The following is a 24,836-nucleotide window of genomic DNA, read 5'->3' on the forward strand; positions in this document are numbered from 1 at the left end:
GCTTCGTGCGCAACCACAAGACGCGGATCAGGTAACTACGTTCTATAATTTAGCCTTGTATGTTGGAATAAAATTACCGTATCGGCAAATAAGTGATACGAGTGTGCCAAGAACTAATTACTGCTTTTTGGAAGGGAAATTTCAGCAATACAGCAGATACTTGGCAAGTTTCTGCCTGTCCATCGTCGCGGAGTGGACCCATTCGGCTGTGCTGAGAGACACATCGGCTCAAATGATCAGAGGTAGTGTTGTATCAGACTGGGTTGTATTACATAAGAGTTGTCCCATACAACCAGCCATTTGATCCAAAACCGGCTGCAATGTAGCAATACGGACATCGAGCCCCACAGCCGATTCCGATCCCCGATTGCACCTCAGGCGATGGATGGCATGTGGCTAGCGAGGCTCGTTGACCGACTCCCGAGCTTTTGCATTCTTCGTCATGTCCATATGTTGGATGCAAAATCTGTAAGCTACTCGTTGGCTACCATCACTCCTGCTATCTGTTAGAGCTCTTCCGGTGACCATGGCTCGGCACTGCCTGTGCCAGCCTTCTTCGTGTAATATAACACAAATCGCCAGATGCCCCTGTTTCAACAATCAACATATATAGCAGAGTCACATACTTCATGTTCTTCATCACAGCTAAAGCTTTGAAGACATACTCAGCTACATCAGTAATCCTCCTCTTAACGACAATGTCTCGTCGAATCTCGATATCAGACTTGCTGACGCCTGCCGCTCTGGATATGGAGACAAACACGGCCAAGAGAGAGCTTCGTTCTGAAGATGCCCCCAGACTTCTAACCCCGCCAGCGGTTGACACGCCGTTGCTAACAGACAGCATAAACCACCACGCAGACTCTGAGACGTACCATTCCAACACGACGGGCCATAACACGGATGTACGCCAATTACTACCGCCAGCAAAGCTGATCTCGACTGGGGAACCTACTTTGGAGGACATGTTCGCGGTGCAAGCGTTGCAACCATCCTTCGTGACGAGTTCGAGCATGGCTCTTCAACAACAGATGTTCGATGATTTCGGCAGTCTAGGTCTTCACGACAACTCGCATCAGATGTTGGCTCCTTTTTGCTACAATTCGTTCATCGAGTGAGTGAATATCGCACCGAGTTGAAAATCGAGAAATCACTACTAATAAGTTGAAGCTTTTCGTTTACAAAACCCTTTTGCAACCACGAGCTCGGTGATATTGATAGCACAGCTAACCATGAGCCGGTCTTTCTCTCCCCCAGTTGCAGTTATTACTGGGGATGTCACCCTGACTATATAGGCGACGCGTATAATTTACTAGATGACGGCAGGTCGGGTGGCTATGTCATGGATAGTGTGCACCCCGGAGCCTACCTTACCAGTGATTTTCTGGCTAGTGCTCCTATTCACAATACGCTGGGCGGTTCATTTCAACCGCAGGCCCAATCATATGACTACGGTATCGGCGCTCAGTCTGTCACACAGCAGGGTTTTGTATTTCGAAACGACGACAACTCGGATATTGCCGGGGAGGAAAATGAACCTGCCATAGTTGCTGTGCCGTCATTCCTTGGTCAGATAACATCATCGGACTGCTGAGAGGTTCTTTCCTTTTCCCTACTTCAGTTTGCTTAGGAACGGGTCTGTATCATAAATTCTAGCGACTGTTACTAGTTCAGCACGAGAGATACTTAAAACCAGTCTTGTTTGTAGGGACATGTACTATAGACGTAATAGAATATTTAACAGAATATTCACATATCGAATTAGACTCCGTCCATGTAGGATTGCATCTAAAGGAACTCTTACTTGGGTCGATAGTGCGAATGCTAACGTAGCATTAAGACATATCAGGGTTGTAAACATTTTAAACTTTAAACTATGTACAGTACATGATATGCGTTAAGATCATTCCCTCTATGCCGCGCATGCAGCTGCATTTGTGCCATCAGTGCAAAGTCCAGACTGCTCCAACATGACTGTGATGAGAGAACGACCGGCTGCCGTACCATCCAGATCCACACGGCGGCCGAACTGGAGATGGTTCACAAGTGGCTCGCTAGCTTCGACAGAGTCTTCCCACTCCGTCATTTCGTCCTCGGTGCTGGCAGCGCATCCATTGAAATTGTAACTAGAAACATCGTGTTTCATTTCTGCTCTTGCTGTTCTTGCTAGACACCTAGGTTGGTATTTCTTGTGGTAAAATGCGACGCGGACAATTGGACAAGCCCCTGTGGAAGATTGACAATGCTGGTTGGTGTTGGTGTTGTGGGATCGGCTTCGATAAGTGTCTCCCTCGGAAAGCGCAGGCAGAGGTGTTCTAGCGAGGCCGGACATAGCGATACCAGTCATGGACCGATCGCAGGTAGCTTGTTTCGCTTCTGACGGTATAGCAAAGCATCGTGGGCTTTCGGTATGAGGCGACATGGAAGAAACCCAGTCGCTAACGACGTCGGGCGGAGTCGAAAACTGACACGACATTTTGATTGGCCAATGACCATCTGGAACTGGTGTCATGTTCGAATACAGTACTGCAGTAAAAGGCGAATAATAATAAATAGCAAATCCCCAAGCCATGCTTGGGAATCGCTCCTATTGAGTACTCGCGACGAAGCCGTTGCTTGGTAGGTGGATCTCCTTGCTCCAAAAAAGGCTCCTTAGTCTATTTGGCTGGGGTGTTTATGATAGCAGAGAACTGTTTCTGGATGGTCCGCGGGCAAGCCCTCGTCTAGTGGGGAACATATCGGCAAGCCCAGACAGTGGGCCATTTTGGAAGCTTAATCAAGAGTGACTGTTGCGTAGAAGGCCGTGTGAATGTCGTTCTAACGGATCGCAGACACCAAAGTCTGGCTGCACAGAAAACAGAAACCGGCAAGTTGCAGGGGTCACCTCGATCCACAGCCAATAAATGCATGTTGCATTTATGCCTTACATAACAAGCTTGCTCTCATGACTCGAGCCACAGGCTTGCTTGCCATTGGTGTATATCTCTTCTATGTTGCATACCGACTCAGCGGTATCTCTCTTTTTGTTCACCATCAGGTTTGGCTGCAACACTCACAACCTTTGCCTGCACTTGCAAGCCTGATCATGCTCCGCCAGCAGGTGGCCATACTTTGACATGTCTTCTTCTGCTTCCCACGTGGGACATGCGTAACCGTCCCATTTGACGGCGTAACAGACATTGCCGCCATCGCTTTCACAACAACCCACAATAGACTGAAGACGTGACGCCCAAGCAGGGTTGCTCGGTCTAGGTCGCTCAAAACATTCTTGCCATACTCTGATGCCATCTCCATCGTCAAAGACCCATAGAAGCTGGCGATCATCTGGCCAATCCCACACGAGGATCTGAGGAATCTCTGAGATTACGCCATAGAACACTCGGCCATCTCTCTCAAACGTGCAGATGACTTCAACTACGTCAAGACGTGACGACCATGCGGCCCTGATCGCCAATCCTTTTTGAACTCTCATGTTTATTTGTCAAAAAGGGTGTCTCAGGAGTATAGTCAAGGTTTCCCCGTGGGATGAGTGAAGCTTGGGGAAGAGAACGACTGATAGAGTAGAAAGGCCGGCGGCTCGTAGCAGGTAACCTGAATTGGAGACTTATCTATGCTTAATTTAATGAAGCCACTTTTCGAACCTATTGTCTTTTACTCAGCCGCATAAATCTGCTCTTTTATTAACAAATCATATGTTTTAAGCCTTAAATCCAAACCACTATCCGAGCAGTCGCTGCTGCGGTGTGATCTTGCAAATGCTGCACTATGGCTTAGCAGCCGAAAAAACATATATTTTACGATTTTCACTCCAACAAAAGGAAGCTTCAAACAAGACGAGATTGTGACCCTTGATGTACATTGACAGTGATATGTGATGTCCCCCCTGGCTACCAGACTAGGACAGCAAAAAGATGGGGCAGAGCCCCGCATATCCACGTCTTCAGCAGCTATCTCCCTGCCGCGGACAATCCTGTAATGCAATAGGTTTCTCTTCTATTGCTGCTATGGACAGTTCGTCTGCAACGCTTCTCTCCAATACGGCCCACATGACTTCCGTAAGCTACAAGTCACTCCCTGCCTCACGGTAGCATCATGGGAACATTACTGCGATTATCGGCTCTAATATCCTCTGTTTACTCTTATTAAAGCGCAGCACGTCAAGACACTTCGAGACAAGTAGATAGAGTGGCAACTAGGAACCACGGCTATAGAGGGCGTTGAAGCCAGGAATAAAAATATAGAGCCGGACAGGGATACTAGGCACGAACAGGCTCTATGGGTTCCTTATATTCACTTTGGAGTATGAGGGTGAAGATATAGCTAGGTTTAGTGAACCAGATATGTCGACAAAATATAACGCGGAATTATTCTCGTAGCTAAGGTATAGGTTAGTTATGTAAACCCAATATTAGCTAGATTCCCCAGGAGACTTCGAGAGTCTCGCTCGGATATACCATTTGGTTGCTCAGGGATATATCCATATACATATATGTATCGAATATAGTAATGGGACCGGTGTTCTATGCGAAGAGTTCTCGAAGAAAAGAATACATAGGGCCATCTGTTGCGGAGCCAGAATTGGCTGGTAGAAGCCCGGTTCGGCGCCAGAATTGCCTAGAACTGGCACTGATATTCTCTTGGGAAGACTGAAACGCGTGCCAGGCTGAGCAGACCGAGAAGACAGTCGGTATCCCGGTGTCTAATGAGCGGATGCTGCAGGTACTAGTGAGAAACATTCCTACGGAGGGATGAGAGCACTCCATGGCGGGGTGATGCTAACGTTATGCAACTCGTCAATTGACGACGCAGAATCGGCTGCGAGCAGAAATGTAAACCCGTCCGAATCAAAAGGCCAACGGTCAAGGTCATCGACACCCAGTGTCTCCTTGCAATCAGTTTTTAGCATGAGAAGCTGAGCGGCACGGCTTATGGTCCTGATGTGATGCTGGCTGTGGCCCTTGAGCGGCTGACAACCGTCTTGGGTTGCTGCTTCATGTCAGACGCCAGATCAAGAGCCTAATAGGCATGCGACTCCTGTTTCTTCGGATGCTGAAAATATACTTGCCAATCTTCACCAATCCCCTATCGGTCACCACTATTTTGCTGTTGTCGAGCGAGGGATGTTCAAACCCTTGGCTCTCTAGATAGCTGAGTCCGTCTGCGACCTGTAACGAAGCACAAGTCACTCTATATCCTTGAATGCTTGTTCTCTCCGTCATTTACCTGGCCGACTATGGCACCTAGCTGGGATTCGTCAGGATATCTTGGGCATAGAGCCAAGTGAAGGAGGCTGAACGCCGTTGGCTCGAAGACGGCGTACAGGCAGGAATCTGTCATGTACGCGTGGATAAACTCGATGATGTTCTTGTGGCGGAGGATTCTGAACTTTGATAGAGCGTCTTTGGACTCTAGCGGAGCCATTTCCTTGATGTGGACCAGTTTTCCCTGTCCCACAGCCACTATCAGACTGTCCCAGAGATCGTGTAGCTTGAATTGCTCCTGATAGTCTTTCCACGGCGAGCCCCATTCGACGTCCGTTGTGCGGACCGAGAAAGGGCCTCTTTGCGAGCGGACGATGGCCTGTGCTTTGTCTGTAAACATGGCTTGATGTTTCGCCTTCTCTTGCTGTGGTGCGATCTGCAAGTTATCGTTCGTTGCTGACGTATCAGTTGAAGGGTGTACCTTATGATCTGTTACAGTAGCATTCTCACGAGCATAGCGAGCCGGAAAGAGGGCGATTTGGGTCTTTCGGTTGGACTTCATGTTGTTTATTCGAATATTCCATCCTAATCATGTGTTGATCTCACGACCTTTCGATAGCGTATAAATAAGCTACCTTGAAGCCGATTCCGACGAATACGCAAGGAATGCGGGCAGAATATCAGCTCCATAACTGGCGACGAAAGACAAATCTGTGTGTCTCAAATGAACAGCTGCACACTTACATAGGCTACTGGCATGGATCAGGATTTCATTGATAGCGTCTGGGCGGAAGGGTCTAGACATAAGACATAATCGGTGCTGCTACGCTGGTCTGTGGGTTGTTCATTTGCGGCGGCCATTATTGCTGCGAGGAAAGGAGTAGCATCACTGCCACGCTCTGGATTTGTTAATACCAAGCGTAGACTGCGATTTAGGAGGGTTTTATACTGAGGTACAAGCTTTATCAGCTTGAAAGGAATAAGCACTGAGAGTCAGACCTTAAGTGCCGTCAAGAGGAATGGCTGCTCATTTGGAGGCCGAGGAGAGATGGCCCATTGTGCAGTCACATTTTGGCTTGCGTCGGGGGGCGTGAGGAGCGGGTCACCTCCAACCTCTGAACTTTAGGCCTGGCTGCCCTGCCCCCTCATTCGCAACCAATTACACTCGACGCTTCGGCGTATCGCTCAATCCTACTAAGTCTTCCTGGTTGACTCGAGTGGCCGATGACCCCAGACACTAGCCGAATTCCCTGTTCATCGCGGCTGAGCATTTTTCCGTCAACGTGGCTTTGGTAAAGTCAATGTTAAGAGTCTCTTGGTTTTTGGTGGTGCGTAGAACTAGATATAGGATGTTAGTGTTGGTGTCATTGGGTGTGTGGTCGAATTGTAACTCGACAACATGCCTAGTAGTAAGACGCATTGTGTGATTTATTCTGAAAAGACTCGCTCGAGATCTGGGATGGTCGTTAAATAGTGGAGTCGAATTCCCGATTATCATGGCTTCATATTCCCTAAGAAAAAGACCTATTCCTTGTCCATTGGCTTGAATCACGGTTGAGAGTCGGTACAGGGCAACGTACAGTCCAGGAGCTGAGATCATGAGTCCGTTAACAATCTTGTATTACGGGATTGGCAGGCCTTCTACTGAGGATCTCTAGATCTGACGGAAGTGGCTCGTTCCAAATGTCGTTCCATCCGAGGGGCCTTGTACAACTCGATTCGAGTTCCCATTTTTCAAGCGCTCCCTGTTGTCCATAGGCAATCTCTAGGTGGGACATGAGGACTTCCTTACAGTTGATAGTAGACGGATCTTGGAACCACAAGAATCACGTGTCACGAAACAGTTCTTTTGGCCCAAAGAAATCATTTAGCATAATATACGACGGTCAATTTTAGCTAAAATCAGTCTAACTCTCTTGGTAACAGACACCATGCTCGTAGCCGTGAAAAGGGACCTCTAGTTCGCAAATAATATTCCTAAGCTCCTTATTAGACATTTACGCAGCCCATTTGAGGTAGGCACTTTTGTCATTCACTAGCAGCATCATTGCTTTACATTTCCTGCCATTGCGGCCCAAAATAGGGGCGTTCGGCCGGAATCATCGCGTAAGTAGATGTCAGCGCACTCTGTACTAAGAAGCAGGTTGACAACTGCTTCATTTCCATGCTCAATGCCCCATGATAGTGGCGTTCTACCGTTATTATCCTTCGAGTCGATTTCAACCTTGCCAGTGTCGAGGAGCAGCTTGGCGACTGCTTCGCTTCCATGCTCAGCGGCCCATGATAGTGGCGTTCGGCCGTCATTATCCTTCGAGTCGATGTCAACTTTGCCTGTCTCGAGGAGCGCCGTGATGGCTGCTTCATTTCTATACCAAGCTGCATGCGATAGTGGCGTTCTACCGTCATTATCCTTCGAGTCGATGTCAACCTTGCCAGTGTCGAGGAGCATCTTGACGACTGCTTCGCTTCCATGCTCGACGGTCAATGATAACGGCGTTCGGCCGTCATTATCCTTCGAGTCGATGTCAACTTTGCCTGTCTCGAGGAGCATATTGATGGCAGGCTCGTTTCCGTACCAAGCTGCATGCGATAGTGGCGTTCGGCCTTGATTATCTTTTGAATTGACATCCACATTTTCGGTATCAATGAGCATCTTGATGAGTGTCTTGTTTCTACTCATGGCGGCCCATGATAGCGGCGTTCGGCCGCAATTGTCTTTGGCGTTGATTTGAACCTTGCCAGTGTCGAGCAGCATCTTGACGACGGCTTCTTTTTCTTGTTCAGCGCCCCATAACAGTGGTGTTCGTCCGTAATCATCCTTTGAGTCGATCTCAACCTTACCGGTGTCGAGCAGCATCTTGACGAATGCTTCGTTCCCATTCTCGGCGCTCCAGGATAACGGCGTTCGGCCGTCATTATCCTTCGAGTCGATGTCAACCTTGCCAGTGTCGAGGAGCATCTTGATGACTGCCTCTTTTCCATTCTTGGCGGCCCATGATAGCGGCGTTCGGCCATCATTATCCTTCGAGTCGATGTCAACTTTGCCTGTCTCGAGGAGCATATTGATGGCAGGCTCGTTTCCGTACCAAGCTGCATGCGATAGTGGCGTTCGGCCTTGATTATCTTTTGAATTGACATCCACATTTTCGGTATCAATGAGCATCTTGATGAGTGTCTTGTTTCCACTCATGGCGGCCCATGATAGCGGCGTCTGGCCTTCATCATCCTTCGAGTTGACGTCAACTTTGCCGGTGTCGAGGAGCATCTTGACGACTACCTCCCTATTAAATGAGGCTGCCCAGAGAAGCGGGGTCCGGCCGTCAATATCCTTCGAGTCGGTTTCAACCTTGCCGGTCTCAAGGAGTACCTTGACTATCGTGTCGTACCCATTCATGGCGGCCCATGATAGTGATGTCTGGCCGTCCTTTGAGTTCATCTGAAAATTTTCTGAGCCAACGAGCATCTTATCTTTTGAGTTGACATTAACCAACTTGTGTTGAGAGTTATCTTGATAGGTTTGCAGATGTAGCTTATGTTGCTCTTATATACAGCAACCAGCTGGGTTACGACGTACCTGATCAGCGTCAAATCTAGATGAACTGTGCCAAGAGATGGTTTCGGACTTGCAACAGCAGACGTCAGATTTTTCTGTATTACAGTACAGGTGGATCCGAAATTGGTTTCCGATATTGCTCTTCTGGCGGTTCCAACCAAGAGACAATAATGGACCTGCTTGCTGACACGGTACCTGCGGACGTCTCCACAATACTTTCCAGAGAGAAAGAGATACCGATAGTAGCAGCTATTATGAGCACTTGGCCCATTGTTTGCAGAGTAAAGAGCTGATTATGGATTACACAGGAGTTTTAACATTTTTCCAACAAGTACGTTGCATGGGTCCTTCTGTACTTTCTAAGCAAGTGGATACCAAAATATCTGGGAAAACAATGTTTTTCAAGTGCAAGGCATGAAACCAATTTCGAATGCGACTGTACTGTGCATTTGCGTCAACTCTCTGATGTCTTTCCGCACCAGCGTTTGGCATCTTGGCATTGACACAGTCTGATCTGGCTCTGCGGTACCGGCCTACTTGAGCCTTCACTAACAAGGGTGACCCACACATCGCTTAGAGCAATCAATGGCTTTTGTGTCATCAACGCCAGGGGTCTTAGGCAGGTTGAAGGGCCAGTTTTGATTACCCAACATCTAGTATTAAAGATAGAGATGTGCAGATCCACTATAAGCTGACGTCCGCCACGTCTATAATGCAGATACTGTACGTAAATCAAACAAAATAGCTGCACTGCGTAAGAGACATCAGAGAGTTGTGACTGGAATGAAGGCTTTTTTTGCTGACTACTGTGGCGAGAAAGACAGAAAATGGACGAGGAAGCAGAAAGTGGAAACAGTATGGGCTTCAAGGAAACCGTGACACAAAGTCATAGACGTACATGTAGTCAGCTTTAGTTGCCCTTTCGGCTTCGCTGCCGGGCGAAATAAATTGTGTGTGTGTTTACCAATGGCCTTCGAGAAGAACCGATACTGCACCATACCATCCGCTTCATATCCATCTACTATTAAGTTGATGAAGTTCAGTACAGTACAGTCGTGTTCGAAATCGGTTTCATGCTTTTCACACAAGAAACATTTCTTTCCTGGACATTTTGGTATCCACTTGCTGACAGAAGATGATGATACCCGTGTAGGTAATCCATAATCAGCTCTTTACCTTGCAAACATAGGGTTGAGCGCCCGCAACAGCTGCCACTTTCTGTATCCTTTTCTCTCTAGCAAGTAGTGTGGAGGCGTTCGCAGGTACCATGTCAGCAAACAGGTCCATTATTGTCTCTTGGTTGGAAACGCCAGAACAATAATGCCGGAAACCGATTTCGGATCCAACTGTACTGTAATCGCTACGAAGCACGCAACTTCAGTCACTCTCACTCGCCACTCTCCCTCTTGTAGCGGAAGCTCGACGAAAGAGGAAGGCTAGGATTAGGATCCGAGGTATTTAGTACAAATCTTATTCCCTGAGTTCGTATGAAAGTTGGCCTCGCAGTCATTGTCTGATACTGTATTCTTCTTCTGGCAACTTACAATGGTACGCAACGCGAAACAAGTTCTGGACCTGATCATCGGCGCCACTTTCAAAAATCGTGAGTGGTTTGAGCAAGCTGTGAAACTCGGTGCCAACCCAGTCTTTGCCGGCTACTCTCTGGCGCACCTTGCTGAGGATAACCATCGGGAAGAATATTACCTGATCATGTCACTTGTCTATTTTCCACCAGCTCTTCGTTCCATAACACGTCTAAAAGCATCTCTACGAGATGCCATGGGCTACAACGAAGCGCTATCGGAATATCAAGATGAGGGATCCAAAATCCGACTTAAATTCTCCCGGTCTAGGCAGACCAGTGTAGACCACTTCGCTAAATTGTTCGATCATGGGCCTGCCGGCCTGAATACCTGGGTCTTATACTATAATGAAGGTGAGGGATCACTTGAGTCCTTGCTTTTACCGGATCATAAATTGCCTTGGTTGCGAAGCTACCGTCTCCCTCTGCCGCAAACTATCTCGTGGCAGGCGGAAGAGCCGGCATGGCTCGATATTACCTTACCCAAATGGGAAAAAGAAGACGACTGTTATGCTAAATGGTCTAATTACGCCAAAAGACCAATGCATTCCTACGTCTGGAAAGCTATATTCGCCGACTTGTCGTATATCGATGCAATAGTCTCTCGTGGCTGCAATGCCATAGTCGTCTCCCGATATCTACCATTCTTGTTTTCACAAGTTCCAACCAAGGCAATCGACGTCATAGTTGTCATTCTTGGTCAGCAAGGCGATTGTGGGTTCGAAGATGATCTTCTTCAGAAACCCGGAGGACTTCGTGAATCTCTTCATCCTCACTCCTGGAATGAGGAGCTTTGCGAAGCCACTTACACAGATACCACTATGACGGTAAATATCTGGCAATGCCAAAAGCAAGCCAACCGTACTGCTGTTTACCAAATGCTGGACACGTTATGCCAGCGCAATGAGGAGTCCCAAAAGTGGGAGACCTACATGATGTACGCCTGCGACGCAGATTTTGGGCTTTACAAAAAAGAGTGTCAGTTTTCTGAACGGGAAAACATGTTCTCACTGGAACTTAACCAGTGTTTTCACCTTGGGGAAGCACAACACTGGAAATTTTACGAGTATGATAGGCAAGATTAGGGGTATTGAGCCCTTCCCCGCATGCGATGTACCTTTTGCCATTTCGCACTCGATTGCATAGGCAGTGGTAGCCACGTCTCAGTAGCCTCGTGTCAAGAATAGGAAGAATATATCCAATAGGCTCGGAACGGCAGTTTCTGGCACGAAATAGTATTGTGGATAGCTTTAACCTTTCTGTAAATGACACCAGATTCTAACCCGAATTTATGCGCGCAAAGGGGTGGTTGTCCTGGTTGATTTATGGCCCTTTTCCCCTTGCGCCGTCCCGTACATACTGTACCTAGCTTCTTATTGTTTTCCAGCCCTTGGGGCCAAAAGAATCTCTCGTCACAGGACCTAGACGCGTTATTGCATCCATGACAGCCTGTTTGCAGGGCCTTCACCGATGCTACCGGGCCTACAAGCGCCGATGTTTTAGTGTTGCCAATCAATGTGTACACACCATTTATGTACCAGCCAAACAGAGGAAGGGAGCTGCAAAACGAATACAAACAGCATGAGTCCAGAGATAAAGAAATTGTTTTCGGCGCGAAAATAAGGTAAGATCGTTTGTATTAACTCTTGAGGTTTCCATCATTTCCCCGGCAATGTTCTCATGCTTTTCCTCTTTGCTATTGTTTGTGTCTCTCTAATCAGTATATAACCGTGCGCCAATTATCAGGATGGTTAATTACGTCGGAGAGTGAGCAGGCAAGGGAACCGCCGGTAGCATCGGTTGTGACGTCGGGGAAACTGGGACGTTTGGGAGGACACGACGGTTCTCGACTGCATCCATAACCTCCACGATCAACTGCGTCATCTTGATGACTTAATTGCCAATCGATCCATCGAGTGCTCCAGTTGTCCCTGTCCGTCAAGTATGCTTCCACATCTTCGAAATAGACAGAGATCCTTCGCAGATCGACCCTCCCCCCATGCTCGAACCATTTCTGAAACATAAGTCCCCATGCCCCAGGAGCATTGTCGTTCCCTTTATTGGATTTTGTGTCGAGAATGAATCTCGATGGGGCAAGTCGGGCTAAGTTGAGCATGGCCTCAAGGCACGGGACGTGGTAGGAATCGCCAAACGTCATGGCAGTGAGGATTCGGTAAGAAACATCCAGTCTCCGGCTATTTCTTCCACCTTTCTCGACAAGGCATTCGGATGCGTCGCACGAAAGGAAGCTACGACGCGTCTGCCGACAGCGTTGAAGGACGAATATCCGGGAGGGGTTTCGGTCCAGCTCTAGTTGAAGCTGTACACCATCCTCTGACATCCTCTGTTGTGGGGTAAGACGGTCACGTCTCATCTCCTCGCCTTCCATAGGTTGGATTTGGTTGGTATAGTATTCTGGGGGATGTTTGTTTCCCTCCCAGAGTGGGGATGCAGATCGATCACGGCAGCGGGGTTTCCTGTGGGTTCTGGCTGACATTGCTCGATGTGATACTAATACGCTTTGGAGGAAAAAAAAAAGAATCTAACAAGGGCTGTATGTGTGTATGTAGTTACGAGCAAATGATCCTTCTAATTCAAGATGCGGCATTAAAGCTTTGCGGAGGACTGGGCATACGGTACTGTAGGACGTTGAATACTTGGAAAATCACCTTCAAAATAGCGTGCTAATTCTCAATACGCTAAAGTGAGGGAATCCATAGCAAGAAGGGCAGGAAACGTAGCAGCAAGCAAGAAGTGGAGACAGTAAGGGCTTCGAAAATATCAAAGCACAAAGTCAAAAATGTATATATAATCAGTTTTAGTTGCCCTTTCGGGTTCGCCGCCGGGCGTAATATTGTAACGTGTGCATACATGTACATACTGTACGTATGTACAGTTGGATCCGAAATCTGTTTCCAATATCGTCTCCACAATACGTTCTAGAGAGAAAGTTACCAGCAGTAGCAGCTATTATGGACACTTGGCCTATTGTTTGCAGAGAAAAGAGCTGATTATAGATTACAGTCGCGTTCGAGACAATACGAATAATTCACACCAAGAGCCGGGAACTGATCTTGACGAAAAGTATAGAATCCGCCTTTCACAGAAAACATAGCTATATGATCGCCTAAGAGCAGAAAATAGCCCAACAACCTCGAAACTTCAGCAACAGTAAAGGTGCACGTGACCGCGAAACAGCGCGGACATGAAGGGCCTACTCCATCTATACAGCAGGATCCCAACTAGTGCCGGACAGATGCTAGCGCCAGATCTGGCCGCAGGAGCCAATTTTTTCTACTACGTTCAATGGATCCAGCCCGGCAACCCCCTCATTTCCCTACAGATTCTTCGTCTGGTCTAGGCTTGCCGTTGCAGTTTGCTCAGAGCCAACTGTGGCCCCGTTGGCTCATTCCTGGACATCCATCATGAGTTTAGTATTTCACTTCCCGCCCCACTGCAGCATTCGACCCGGTTTTGACCAGTATGCCACCCCTAGGCAGGTTGCGGGGCTTAGTCCGTAGTCAAGAGGGCCCAAAGACAAGCAGCTGGTTACAGACAAGACAAAAGTCCAAAGCACACTGGGGCTGCTAAATTCGAAGATGTCAAACAATTGCCTTCCAGGGGTCATGCCCTCACTCGGTTCGTACTCGGGGTTTTCGGCACACCTAAAGCAACGGGCCAACCCTTACGCCGAGATAACGCCTAACTCTGTGAAAGCTCCATGGCGAAACTTCTATATAATGGACGCAGGGGAGGACCTACCAGGCTTGTGTTCGGTTCCAGAGGACAGACGCGCATGACGCACTTAGAGAAGAATATGCCTTTGCAGCCCGCTCGGGGTGTAAACCTCTATTGGGTGGTTATGTCCTAGGCGGTAACAAGCTGATGGCTTGGACGATTAGGAAGGGGCTGGCCATTTCATCAAATTTTAAAGAACCTTCCTTAGCAGTCTCGGGTAGGCTCTTTCTCTCTCTGTAATTACTGACCAACCTCAAACGCACCTTCTTGCCATCGACAGCAGGGCTCGCTTAAGCCGCCGAAAATAGAGGCCAGAGCACTTGAAGAAGCGCAATCATTCGAAGGAGTGATCAATGACACAGACGGAAGTGCATCTTGCTCATGGGTTTGTACGTGATCAGGGTAAAAGAAAAAAAAGGTTAGCACTTATTATAGACGTAAGCGTACTTTATAGCTTAGCCAGGGCGTACTAAATCCTGTGTGTGTATATATTTGACAGTGTCTTTCTGTCTTTGGGCCACACTTTCTCTCTTTAAACATCGCGAAACTCAGGTCCCTTACATCCAAAACAAAAATGTCATTCGAACAGGACGAGGAATCAACACGTGAAAAATGGGCGGCTGTCACAAGTTGGGAGGCTCTGGTAGACTTGAATGTTGAGTTTATCAAGTCAAGTGCAGAGGGAAGACGGGACGTCTCAACCCCTTACCATCATGGGCCCCTTGACGAAGAGACCGAAGAACTGATCCCTTCTCTACTGCACTTGCATGAATATGGGCTTTTAACAACCCAGAGTCAGCCGATTCTAGCCAGCGAGCCCGAATACATTGCCGAGCAGCAGAAGTGGTACGAATGGAGACAAATTCCATGTGTGGACTTTTTTTTCGAGTACCAAAGCGTTGAAGCACACCTTTTTTTGAGCTATCTCATCAACGACAACCGTCTTAAGGTTGTTTGGACGGAGTATAGACATGGCTCGATCTCGAGGACATCACATACTCAATCTATACCACTGTCTTTCAAAAGGGTTTCAGCGAGACGCGAGAGCCTTCAGTCAGAGCAGTGGCGTGTAACAGCAGGCCTGCCAAAAACCGTACTCTCCTTGGATGACTGCGGCTTTGAGTCTGTTCCCGCTGCTTGCCAAGGAATAATCATGGGCTGCATAGTCATCGCGAATCATAAGCAAGGGCTGTACAAGAAAAATAAACAGGAAACATTTTTGCGTAAATTAGCGAACATAGACGTCTTTACGATAGTTGCAAAGCATGCTGAGGCAGCAGGGTTAAGATGCTCAAAGAATGGAGGTAACAAGGAGAAGCGAGCTCTTTAGAAATGTTGGAAAACGTCTGGATTGCTCGTACTGTAGACTGCATAAAAACTTTGAATGATTTATCACCATCTTATCTTATGAGCTTATTATCGCCAACTTATGTCGAGGGTTGTCTTGATGGTCTGTAGGCCTAGGCTTTTTAACCCTTATATGCAGCACCCAGCTGTTGGAAGACGCATCTAATAAGCGCTACTAGATGGCACAGGCTGAGAGACAATGTCGGACTTTCAATACTGTAGCAGATATGTATGTACCGGATATTGTGTGTATCACATTCGTGTGTGCAACTGAGGGACAGTCGAGTCCGAATTCGATTTCCGACATTATTGTGCTGGCGCTTCCAATCAAGTGACAACGGTAAGCTGCTTGCTGACACAGTACCTGCGAACATTCTCCACAAAACTCTCCAGAGGGAAAAGGATAGCTTCCGTGGCAGCTGTTACGGCTCTTCTCGCCCTATGTTTGCAAAGTTGAGAGCCAATTATGGATTACGTCTGTAACCCCGAAGTACGTACTGAAAGACCAGCATCTATATTATCATAATGGAGAGAGAAACGTCTAAAGTGGCTATAGTAACTAATAATCTGTTAATTCCTGTTTTGTTTTCAGAGCCTGTTTAAGGTTAGGTTTGTTGGGTCCAATTCAATCTTGTTAGCCCAAGTCGATGTGGAGCATTTTCCAAGATTAGCATGTCCTTCTAAGGAGGAAGCGACTTATGCTCATGACTATGTATAGTACCAAGGAGAGAGTACCAGTGACATGTCGCTTACATACAGTAGTAGAGCGGGTAATTATTTACTTAGGGTAAGATTACGTAGTAAGCAAAAGAAAGTCAGTGTCAAAGGTGGTTTAGACGGAGTGAAGTGCGCTTAGTACTAATTGCGTAGGTGGGTGCTAGTTAACGCTGAAATCTAACCCTCCCTCTTCTCATGCAGCGTTGCCCCTTCCTATACGCTGTATGTGGGCATGCGTTACTCTAGCAGCGCTAGCGCTACTAATCCTAACCATCCTGCCCTTGTAATCCTCTTAACGCCGGGGTTGTGGGTCCCGGCGTCCGCGCTCCGGCCCAGCGCCCGACAGTCTGGTAGAAGATAACCTAGAAACAGCCCAGATAGCCACCTCATCGGCTGTATTTGGGGGTTAAAACAACCAATCTGGGATCTGCATTCGTATCGTTTACTAGTATAGGCAAGATTACAGGACTATGGTGGGTCACGTTGTCGGTCGTGTAGTTGAAGAGGTTGAAAAGCTTAGTAGAGGCTTGTTTAAGTATAAAAGGGATCACTGTCTCTATAGTTTACCCATCAAACCTTCAATCTCAATCAACAACACTACTCACAAAATTCCAAACACTCAAGACCACTGAATTCCAAACTGCTTTATTGTCTTTCCATAACTACCTATTGCTCACATTAACAGGTTAAACCATGGGACAATACTGGCAGGTAGCTAGTCCAGATCAAAAAGAGCAATTGAGCACTTTACATTGGGGAAAACTGGGAGTCTTACTCCCTGGCGGACATGTCGGCCGTCATTTGCAACAGCAATTGATGATACCCCTTTATCGACAGTACGCCTAGATGCTGGAACTATGGGACGAGAAGCTATTACTAATTACGATGCAGAAAAGAGTTTTTGAGTGGACAGCCTCAAGTGGTTAGGCATGACGATGATACAAGACGTAAATTGATATCTTATCTAAGCCAAGTTCAGGCTACAGCACTGAACGAAGAAAACGGAAGTGCTAGAGAAGCCCCAGACGACTTCGCAACTATTCTCGAAGACGTTTACCGCACGAAGTGGTTATCAAGGCATGATGTCAGTCTAGCTGACTATTTCGACGAAGAAGACATCCCTGACCTTACACGAGTGCTATTCGATCATCTCCTGGGGACGTGGGCCAACGAAAGGATAATATGTGTGGGAGACGGTTGTCAAAAACCGCCACCCGAGTATCCAGACTCGTCAAAACCTCTTTACAATGAAAGATACAGAGAATCGATAACACCAACAGAAGTTGCTAGAGTCATGCTCAAATATTTGGCGGCCCACTGCCTCAGTAAAGCAGAATGCTTTAAGAGAGAATACAGGCAGCTTTTTGAGAACTTCTTCCCATCAGATTATCGGCATGTCTTACTCAATTTAACTACACAGGAGTTTGTAGTTTCTAATGAGCTTTGGGGAAAAGACCTGGAGGCAGAGTGGAAGGATGAGATGCCAGGCCTTGGAGATGCAGCAATGACTGGGATTTGTTGGTCCCAGGATGACTCTACCGCAATGAAATATCCCATAGACACGACAGGCAAATGGGCTCTACATCAGTTTGTCATCGTCTCTAAGCACGTGTTTGACGAAGTTGTCAATGGAGATGGCTGGGAAAACGTTACCGAGGATGTTTATCAGGAGCTGTGCGAAATGTGGGAAATGGAACTAGCCCCTTGTTACAACCCGTTCGTTATGCCTAACAGAGGGTTAACAGACCCACTCAAGCCGGCGGCTGCGTCGTCAGGATACACGGGAACAATGGGCCACCTCCGGAAGCGGAAGAACTATCGACTGAGGAAAGGTCACGTGGATATTATGCAAGATACTACTGATATGACCCTTGGCGTGTCGGCAGCCGACTCTCGACATGTCGACCTGCGACAATATGAGAGTCGGCCCAAGTAAAAGAGACTTCTATAAAGATCGGGACTTGAGCACCTGCTCAAGGCCTTATAGATAGTTCTTCAGCAATCAACTTGTGATTCATCATTGAATGACTTTCAGCTTAGTTCACAGTTTGTGATATTACTACCTCATTACCTCGTGTAAGACTGATCACCTTACCCTAACCCTTGATCTACCAGTCAGCAGTATAAAGTCGAACACCTAGTTAGTCTTGTTACCTCAGTTTCTGTTAGCAGAAAATCCACTGTCATTAGCTGGCCGTAACACCCTTGGCTTGTAATCGCGTAGCGGGCGTGTGCCTGGAGAGGTGCAACTACCAACTGGTGAATTGGGTTCGGAATTTTCTATCGAGTGCCGTACGTTTTCTAATAATAGTCTCGTCTTTCAACATAACCTCCCTAATACTGAGTTTTCTATTTCTCACATCGGCCCTGAACCATCATGCAGGGCATGTATCTTAGTGCAATGGTTCCTTTGAATCTCGAGGTTGGGCATGTTCGGACATGGAGCAGACCTCCCGGATACAATATTCAACGACACGATTGCCCTCTTCTAGGGACTATTGCGAGAAGTAACTACTTCAACGACAATAACTAGGCTATTTGCCGTGCCCTAAGCAGCCAAAGGAGCTATGTTCCGATCGCGACCACTTAAGAAACTTGGGCTTCAAATGGAACAATCGCGTGTGCAAAACAATGCGACAACCTCTAAAAAACATGAGGTATTGATAAGAACAAAACCAAGCGGCAAATAAAACCCCGAAAGGTCTTGCTATACGCGTCTATGGCTTAGAAGGGGAAAAGAATTTGGGTTTGTTGAGTTTGAGAGTGGACCGCTTGTGTGTGCGACGTCACTAACGCAAGCAAAAGAACGCGTTATTTTAGGAAGACAACCTTATGTAGCTATAATAAGGCACTGCCGCGAGTTGGATGGGTTCTCCATGCGATGGAAAGCGCTTCACTTACCAGATAGTATATACGTTTACTGCCACTAGCGACCTATGCTCTTAGATTACTTGAAGGCTCGGCCTTGCAGGGGAAAGGGTAAGGACTTTTATACTGTAAACATAGAGGCGGCAACTACGTGTTGTAAAAATCTCACTAGGTGCCTGCAACTTCACAAGTATTGGTTCTTGCCGTCGCTGTCAGTTTCTTATCTATCTCTTGGGATCACAGGGGTACCCGAGTGGGTTTCCTCGTAGGGGTAAACGTGCTCTTGTTCTCAAGTCTGTCCACCGAGAAATTCTCGTAGAAGTGCGGATTCACCTGGTTGAGAAGATATTTCTCTTTCCATTCACGTTGTGCGATGTTCTCCTTTCGCCCTGTCTATACACTTGATCGTGCCCCCTCGAGAGCCTGCTTTTATCCCTGCCGTCAAGAAAGCCTATTGACTTCGCGCAGGGACCAAAGAGAACGAATATTCATGTCGATCGTCTCAATTGTTGTGATTCGTACATGTGGTTCGTACAAGTGGGCCATCTTCAGCGTGGCTAAGATCGAATCACTTCATGTTCAAACGAATCAGAAGCCGTCCTGAAACGCATAAGAACAGCAAAATCCGCCTTCAATTTTGCGTTCCCCAGCTAACTCTCTCACTCGATACCGAAGATCGAAAGCCAAAACCGACAATGACCACCATCGACCTTACCAAAAACGAGGATGAAGAGCTTTCCTATTTTTGCTCCTGGTGCTATGTAGACTTCAAAGAGAAAGCCATGCTCTTGCTTTTCAGTTGTTCATGCGTTCGTTACTCCGATTCCAGCCTCAGGTGTCAACTAACTTCATGGCCAGGTTATCTGTCCGACATGTTGCAAAAACTCCCAGGACTACCACGGAACCGATACCGTACGCTGCAAGATATCAGACCACTCGAGATTTAATGGCCAAAGATTTCGGAAAATCTTCTCCTTAGATTGCGGTATTTGCTGGGAAGCCACCCTACACATGCCCCTCGGAGCCAGCACATGTGGTACGTCTAGTTGCCCATCTATGTCGTCATTGCTGTCTCATCCGTGTTAAAAAAAAAGGCCACGTATTTCACACCAAGTGTCTTTCACGGGCTGATTTCTCATTCGAAATGAAATGCCCGCTTTGTAGGAAAGAGGTTCAGCGTTGCTGTGTGACTCCGACGAGTCTGCTTGGACAGCGTACCAGGAGTATGCGCGGGCATGGCGCGGCAACAAGCGAATATCATCAGCGGAGACGAAAAATTCGGCCTGGAGAATTGACAGACGCCACTTACGAGAAAAATAAGGATCGATTAAAAAAAAGACAGATACAAGATTAAGGAACAAAAGTACATCCGCTCGTCCTCCACAGAGTGCAACGACCTCGGCCGAATGCGACAAACTAGCGCTCTCCGCTGCTAATAGTATAAACCATCTAATTTCTCTTCTCGTCTAGCCCGAAAAGTTTGTTACTAAAAGCTATAGTCTCTATAATATTCACAACCTTAATTATGCTCCTAGAATTGATAAGATCTGTACTTTCAATACTGTAATTAACGAGGCATCTTGCCTAAGCGGCAAGTTTGCTAGCTATGTTCTTACCGATCTTGTCTTTCAAAATATCGCGCATGGAACACGTACAATCTCTGATTTGCGTCTGATTCCATTGAGTCGCCCAAGTATGGGTCATTTCGGGCCGATGGAATGGTTCTGGTACATAGGTGTCGAGCTTGTCTACAATGACTATGCTTCATGCGTGAATTGGCTATGGCCAAGACACCGCATCTGCCAGCAGATAAAAGTATAAAGAAATACTCATCCATTCCCCTCCATAAATTCCTTGGTAGTGGGGACAAGCATGGGGGTAGTAATTTGTCAGGATCTGGTCCGAAAAGCGCCTTGGAGAGACGGACTGGTCAAAGACACCACTTACCGCTGACGAAGGCAGACCTCGATTTACTCCTGAATCCCGTTAAAAGAGGTCAAGGGGGCTACGCGGAAGGTCAGGGCCACCTGGAGGAGTTTTACATTTCGGGTCACCAACTGCCTTGAAAAGATGTTTATCAGATTCCTCTGCAGTACTGCTTTTCCACAGATAGCTCGAAGCCTGTAGAATGGGTGGTAGTTCAAGATCAGGCATTAAATTCAAACCTCAATATTGAGGCGCAATATTCCGGCCTAGTCAGTCTAAATCTATGTTGATATCGGTTGAGGTAACGATCATAGTGGCTTAATGACATGATATATAGATGAATTATGTTATCCATTAGCATATATGTATACACTATATATGTATACGCTTGATAAAACCTGAAGATAGTCTAATACATAACTTTGTAAGGGGTAAGATTAGCTCAATGTGTCGACGTTGAAAGATTTCTTTATATAGTACAGTTATGTGCAAATATTCCTTCCTCTTTCAAAACACTTTTTTATTCTCTAAAGCTTCTCCACAGGGTGTGAAATATTCTCTGGAACACACTTTCTATAGTTACACACTTGCGTACCGGCTAGGAAAAAGCGGTTATTCCAGGTATTGTGGCCTGTTGCCTACACTGTCATTATGTAATTGGATTAAACACGGGCATTTGCTATATACCTTTGAGTACCTCCAGCGCTAGGTAATCACTGCTAATTGCAGCTTATTTTAGAGCCATTTCTGGATTATTATCGACCATGCTAGGTAGATCTGAGTTCTTTTCTGGCTCCACTCTGATTTAAGAGTGAAGTTGTTTGTATTCAAAGAGGAAGGTATTTTTGCACATAACTGTAGCAGCCCTCCTATACAGTTATGAGCATATATCTCTTCCTCTTGGAAACACACTTCAGTTCTCTTGATTTGCCCCACACAAGCTGAGATTGAAGGGCACAACACTGTGTACAGCTTACTGATGCATCATGTAGGGAGAATGGCCCATGTCCACGGCCAAAAATGAGCATAATCAAGTATACTCTAGGCTTGAGATACCGCTCGCACTGTCCAAGCCATTATGACTACACATTGTGTTTGCAAACAGGCAACCACAGCCAATGACAGACGTTCGAAACAGACGTAACAGCAGGTTCTGGCTCTCCCAAACATTGAAAGCTTGTGCAAAAGAGGAAGAGGTTTTTGCTCCATACTGTACAAATCGTAACCACAAGACCGCGCCTTTGGAACCCTGAGAATAACTGCTGTTTGTTAGAAGCCAGGAATAGCTCTGAGCCCCATACTAGAACTTAGGGTCTGTTTGTCGCTTCATGCTCGGCCACACGAAGTAGGGATTAAATATCTACATTCCGTTGTTTGACCGTGCATCCTGCACTTCATTCCGAGTTTTAACAGCCTCACAAACATATAACGGGAGTCAATTACTGCTTTGGGCAAGCGCGATGTTAGCAATACCATGATCGCGAGCGAAGACGCCTAGTGACACCTATAGTAATGGCCTTGTCAGGCCAAGTCGCCAGAAGCGGCTCCACATCTGGCTGAGCTACTCCGCATACGAGTTGCCACGTACAAACAATCGACTTACCGATCTAAAAGTGGCTGCCATGCAGCAATACCGACATCAGGCTCCACAACAGGTTTCGAACGCCACAGCACCTCAGCCGGTGATTGGCGTGGCTTTGTGAGCAGACTTTGACGGAACCCCTTGGTCGTTGCATTCATCGTCACGTTCACATGACTGCAGAATCTGTAGGTCGCTCGTTGAATGTTACGCTGTTACTACCCTTTGCATCGTCCAGAACGCTCACGGCAACCGAGACACAACAAAGCCGCCTCTGTGCGCGCCTGCATCTATAATGTAATTTTGCAACTGATCGCCAGATGCCCATGCCCGGCCCATGCCCTTCTCTTACCGTCAACTTATATAGCACGTCAATCCCTTCAGTCACGTACTTCACGTTGTGCTTCACCACGGCTCAAGATTGAACGACAAACTCAGCGGACTTGTAAACCTCCTCCAACTGACAATGGCTTCTCGAATCTCAATTCCAAACCTGCTGACGTCCAATATGGACACGCAAACAGTCTCAGCCGAGGAGGTTGAGGTTCGTCCCGAGGCTGTATGCAGACCGCACACCCCGCCAGCGGAAGACCTGCCGTTGCCAACAAACATCACATGCCATCAGATAGATGTTGAGTCGCCTGATACTACGAGCCATGCCACATCGGTACGCCAACTGCTAGCGTCTATCAAACTGACTTCCACTGGGGAACCCACTTTGGAAGACATGTACGCTATGCAGGCGCAATCGTCCGCAGTAACGGATTTCAGTATGGCCCTCCAGCAACAAATGTTTGACGGTTTCGGCAGTTTAGGTCCCCAAGACTACTTAAGTCATATGCTACCTCCTCCTTATTGTTGTAGTTCCTTCGAATGGTAAGTAAGAACATCGTCCTATCATCAATTAGGAAATGAGTGTTAATTCGTCCAAGCCCTTTATCTTTGAAATCCTTAGGCGATCAGCAACTTCTTGCCATCCCCAGCCTAGACAACTATAATCCGGACTTTATCCTTCCTAATTACAACTATTATTGTGGATGGTGTCCCGGTTGTGCGAGCAGTGTGTGTGAGCCACTCGGTGACAGTGCGTTGGGTAGCTATGTTATGGACAGTTCGTGTGCTGAAGCCTACTTTACTGGTGCTATCCTTGGCAGTGGTGTCTCCGGTGTCTCCGGCAAATATACGTCTGTCGAGCCATTTCAACCAGGCCACTACGGCTCCGATGCCCAGCATGTCGGGCAAATGGACGTTTTGCTTGGTAACGGCGATAACTGGGATGTATCCGGAGACCAACGCGGACTTCTCACAGTTCCTACGCCATTCTTTCCTGGTTATAAAGCTTCATCGGACTCATAACAGCTTCTCTCCTTTTCCCTTGTTTCACGTTGCTTGGAGTCGGTTCACACTGTTAAACATAACGACTTTTGTTTAAGTCTAGCATGAATATCTTAGGCATAAGCATATATTATTTATATTACACAGAACAAATAATTAAAAAGATCATTTTCTTTTCAACTGAAAATCCGTTAGTATGGAAGGGCTAGCGGTAGTAATGTTGGATGGTGAAAGCTATATTAACAAAGCTACGGATTCTAAGAGCTTATCTGATGCATTAATGTTATGGAATGGTGTTTGTTGAGGTCCTTTTACTTATGCCGCGCGTGCAGCCACGTCTACCCTACCTCGTTGTTGCAAAGTCTAGACTGCTCCAATATGACCGTAATTAAAGGACGACCGGCTGCCTTGCTATCCAAATCCAGACGACGAATGATCTGGATACTGCTAACAAATGACTTGCTAGCTTCAATGGAGTCCTCCCACGCTGTCAACTCATTCGCGTCGCTGATGGCGCATTCATTGAAACTTTATTCGGAAGCTTCGCCTTTGATTTCCGCTCTTGCTGTTCCTGCTAGATGCATAGGTTGATGTTTCTGGTCAAAAAAAGCCCCGCCGCGCGCAGGCTAGTACTGTATGCCCCGGCGGAAGACTTATAATTGTTCTTGTTGTTGGTAATGTGGCGTCGGCTTCGATACGCCTGTACCCCGGAGGTGAGCGCAGTAAAGGAATGTTCTGGGGAGAAAAGGGATGTTGAGAGCTGGTTCGTAGGGCTAATCCCGAATGGTATGTTTCCCTTCCGACCATGTGATAGAAAATTGAGGCCTTGCGGTGTAAGGCGATATGGAAGAAACACAGTCGCTGACGACGCCGAACGAAGTCGAACGAACAATGACACGACATTTCGATTAGCCAACGGTCAGATGAAAGTAAGAAGACCGGCGGTTTTCAAACACAGTGTCATAGTGTGTCATGTTCGAATACTCTACT

General features: G+C 47.1%; 7 protein-coding genes across 7 annotated transcripts; 3 read left to right on the top strand and 4 right to left on the bottom strand.

Annotated features, from left to right (window-relative positions):
• Positions 1-629: 629 nt before the first annotated feature.
• Positions 630-1,594, top strand: CTRU02_214362 (uncharacterized protein; the record flags this gene model as incomplete). The annotated part of the gene is made up of 2 exons (XM_036731770.1): positions 630-1,114; positions 1,171-1,594. 2 exons carry the CDS (start codon positions 630-632, stop codon positions 1,592-1,594), a joined length of 909 nt encoding a protein of 302 aa, XP_036576542.1.
• Positions 1,595-1,912: 318 nt separating this feature from the next.
• Positions 1,913-2,572, bottom strand: CTRU02_214363 (uncharacterized protein; the record flags this gene model as incomplete). Its single annotated transcript, XM_036731769.2, has 1 exon — positions 1,913-2,572. The coding sequence occupies one exon, from the start codon at positions 2,570-2,572 to the stop codon at positions 1,913-1,915; it is 660 nt and encodes a 219-aa protein (XP_036576541.2).
• Positions 2,573-3,052: 480 nt separating this feature from the next.
• On the bottom strand, positions 3,053-3,472 carry CTRU02_214364 (uncharacterized protein; the record flags this gene model as incomplete). The annotated part of the gene is made up of 1 exon (XM_036731768.1): positions 3,053-3,472. The coding sequence occupies one exon, from the start codon at positions 3,470-3,472 to the stop codon at positions 3,053-3,055; it is 420 nt and encodes a 139-aa protein (XP_036576540.1).
• Positions 3,473-4,991: 1,519 nt separating this feature from the next.
• CTRU02_214365 (serine/threonine protein kinase) lies at positions 4,992-5,763 on the bottom strand (the record flags this gene model as incomplete). Its single annotated transcript, XM_036731766.1, has 2 exons — positions 4,992-5,165; positions 5,224-5,763. The coding sequence occupies 2 exons, from the start codon at positions 5,761-5,763 to the stop codon at positions 4,992-4,994; spliced, it is 714 nt and encodes a 237-aa protein (XP_036576538.1).
• Positions 5,764-7,245: 1,482 nt separating this feature from the next.
• CTRU02_214366 (ankyrin repeat-containing protein) lies at positions 7,246-8,664 on the bottom strand (the record flags this gene model as incomplete). Its single annotated transcript, XM_036731765.2, has 1 exon — positions 7,246-8,664. One exon carries the CDS (start codon positions 8,662-8,664, stop codon positions 7,246-7,248), a length of 1,419 nt encoding a protein of 472 aa, XP_036576537.2.
• A 5,984-nt stretch (positions 8,665-14,648) lies between these two features.
• Positions 14,649-15,404, top strand: CTRU02_214367 (uncharacterized protein; the record flags this gene model as incomplete). The annotated part of the gene is made up of 1 exon (XM_036731764.1): positions 14,649-15,404. One exon carries the CDS (start codon positions 14,649-14,651, stop codon positions 15,402-15,404), a length of 756 nt encoding a protein of 251 aa, XP_036576536.1.
• A 7,573-nt stretch (positions 15,405-22,977) lies between these two features.
• Positions 22,978-23,867, top strand: CTRU02_214368 (uncharacterized protein; the record flags this gene model as incomplete). Its single annotated transcript, XM_036731762.1, has 2 exons — positions 22,978-23,387; positions 23,444-23,867. 2 exons carry the CDS (start codon positions 22,978-22,980, stop codon positions 23,865-23,867), a joined length of 834 nt encoding a protein of 277 aa, XP_036576534.1.
• Positions 23,868-24,836: the final 969 nt, after the last annotated feature.

Source organism: Colletotrichum truncatum, assembly GCF_014235925.2.
Source record: "Colletotrichum truncatum strain CMES1059 chromosome Unknown Contig_0011, whole genome shotgun sequence".
Classification (NCBI taxonomy): Eukaryota; Fungi; Ascomycota; class Sordariomycetes; order Glomerellales; family Glomerellaceae; genus Colletotrichum; species Colletotrichum truncatum.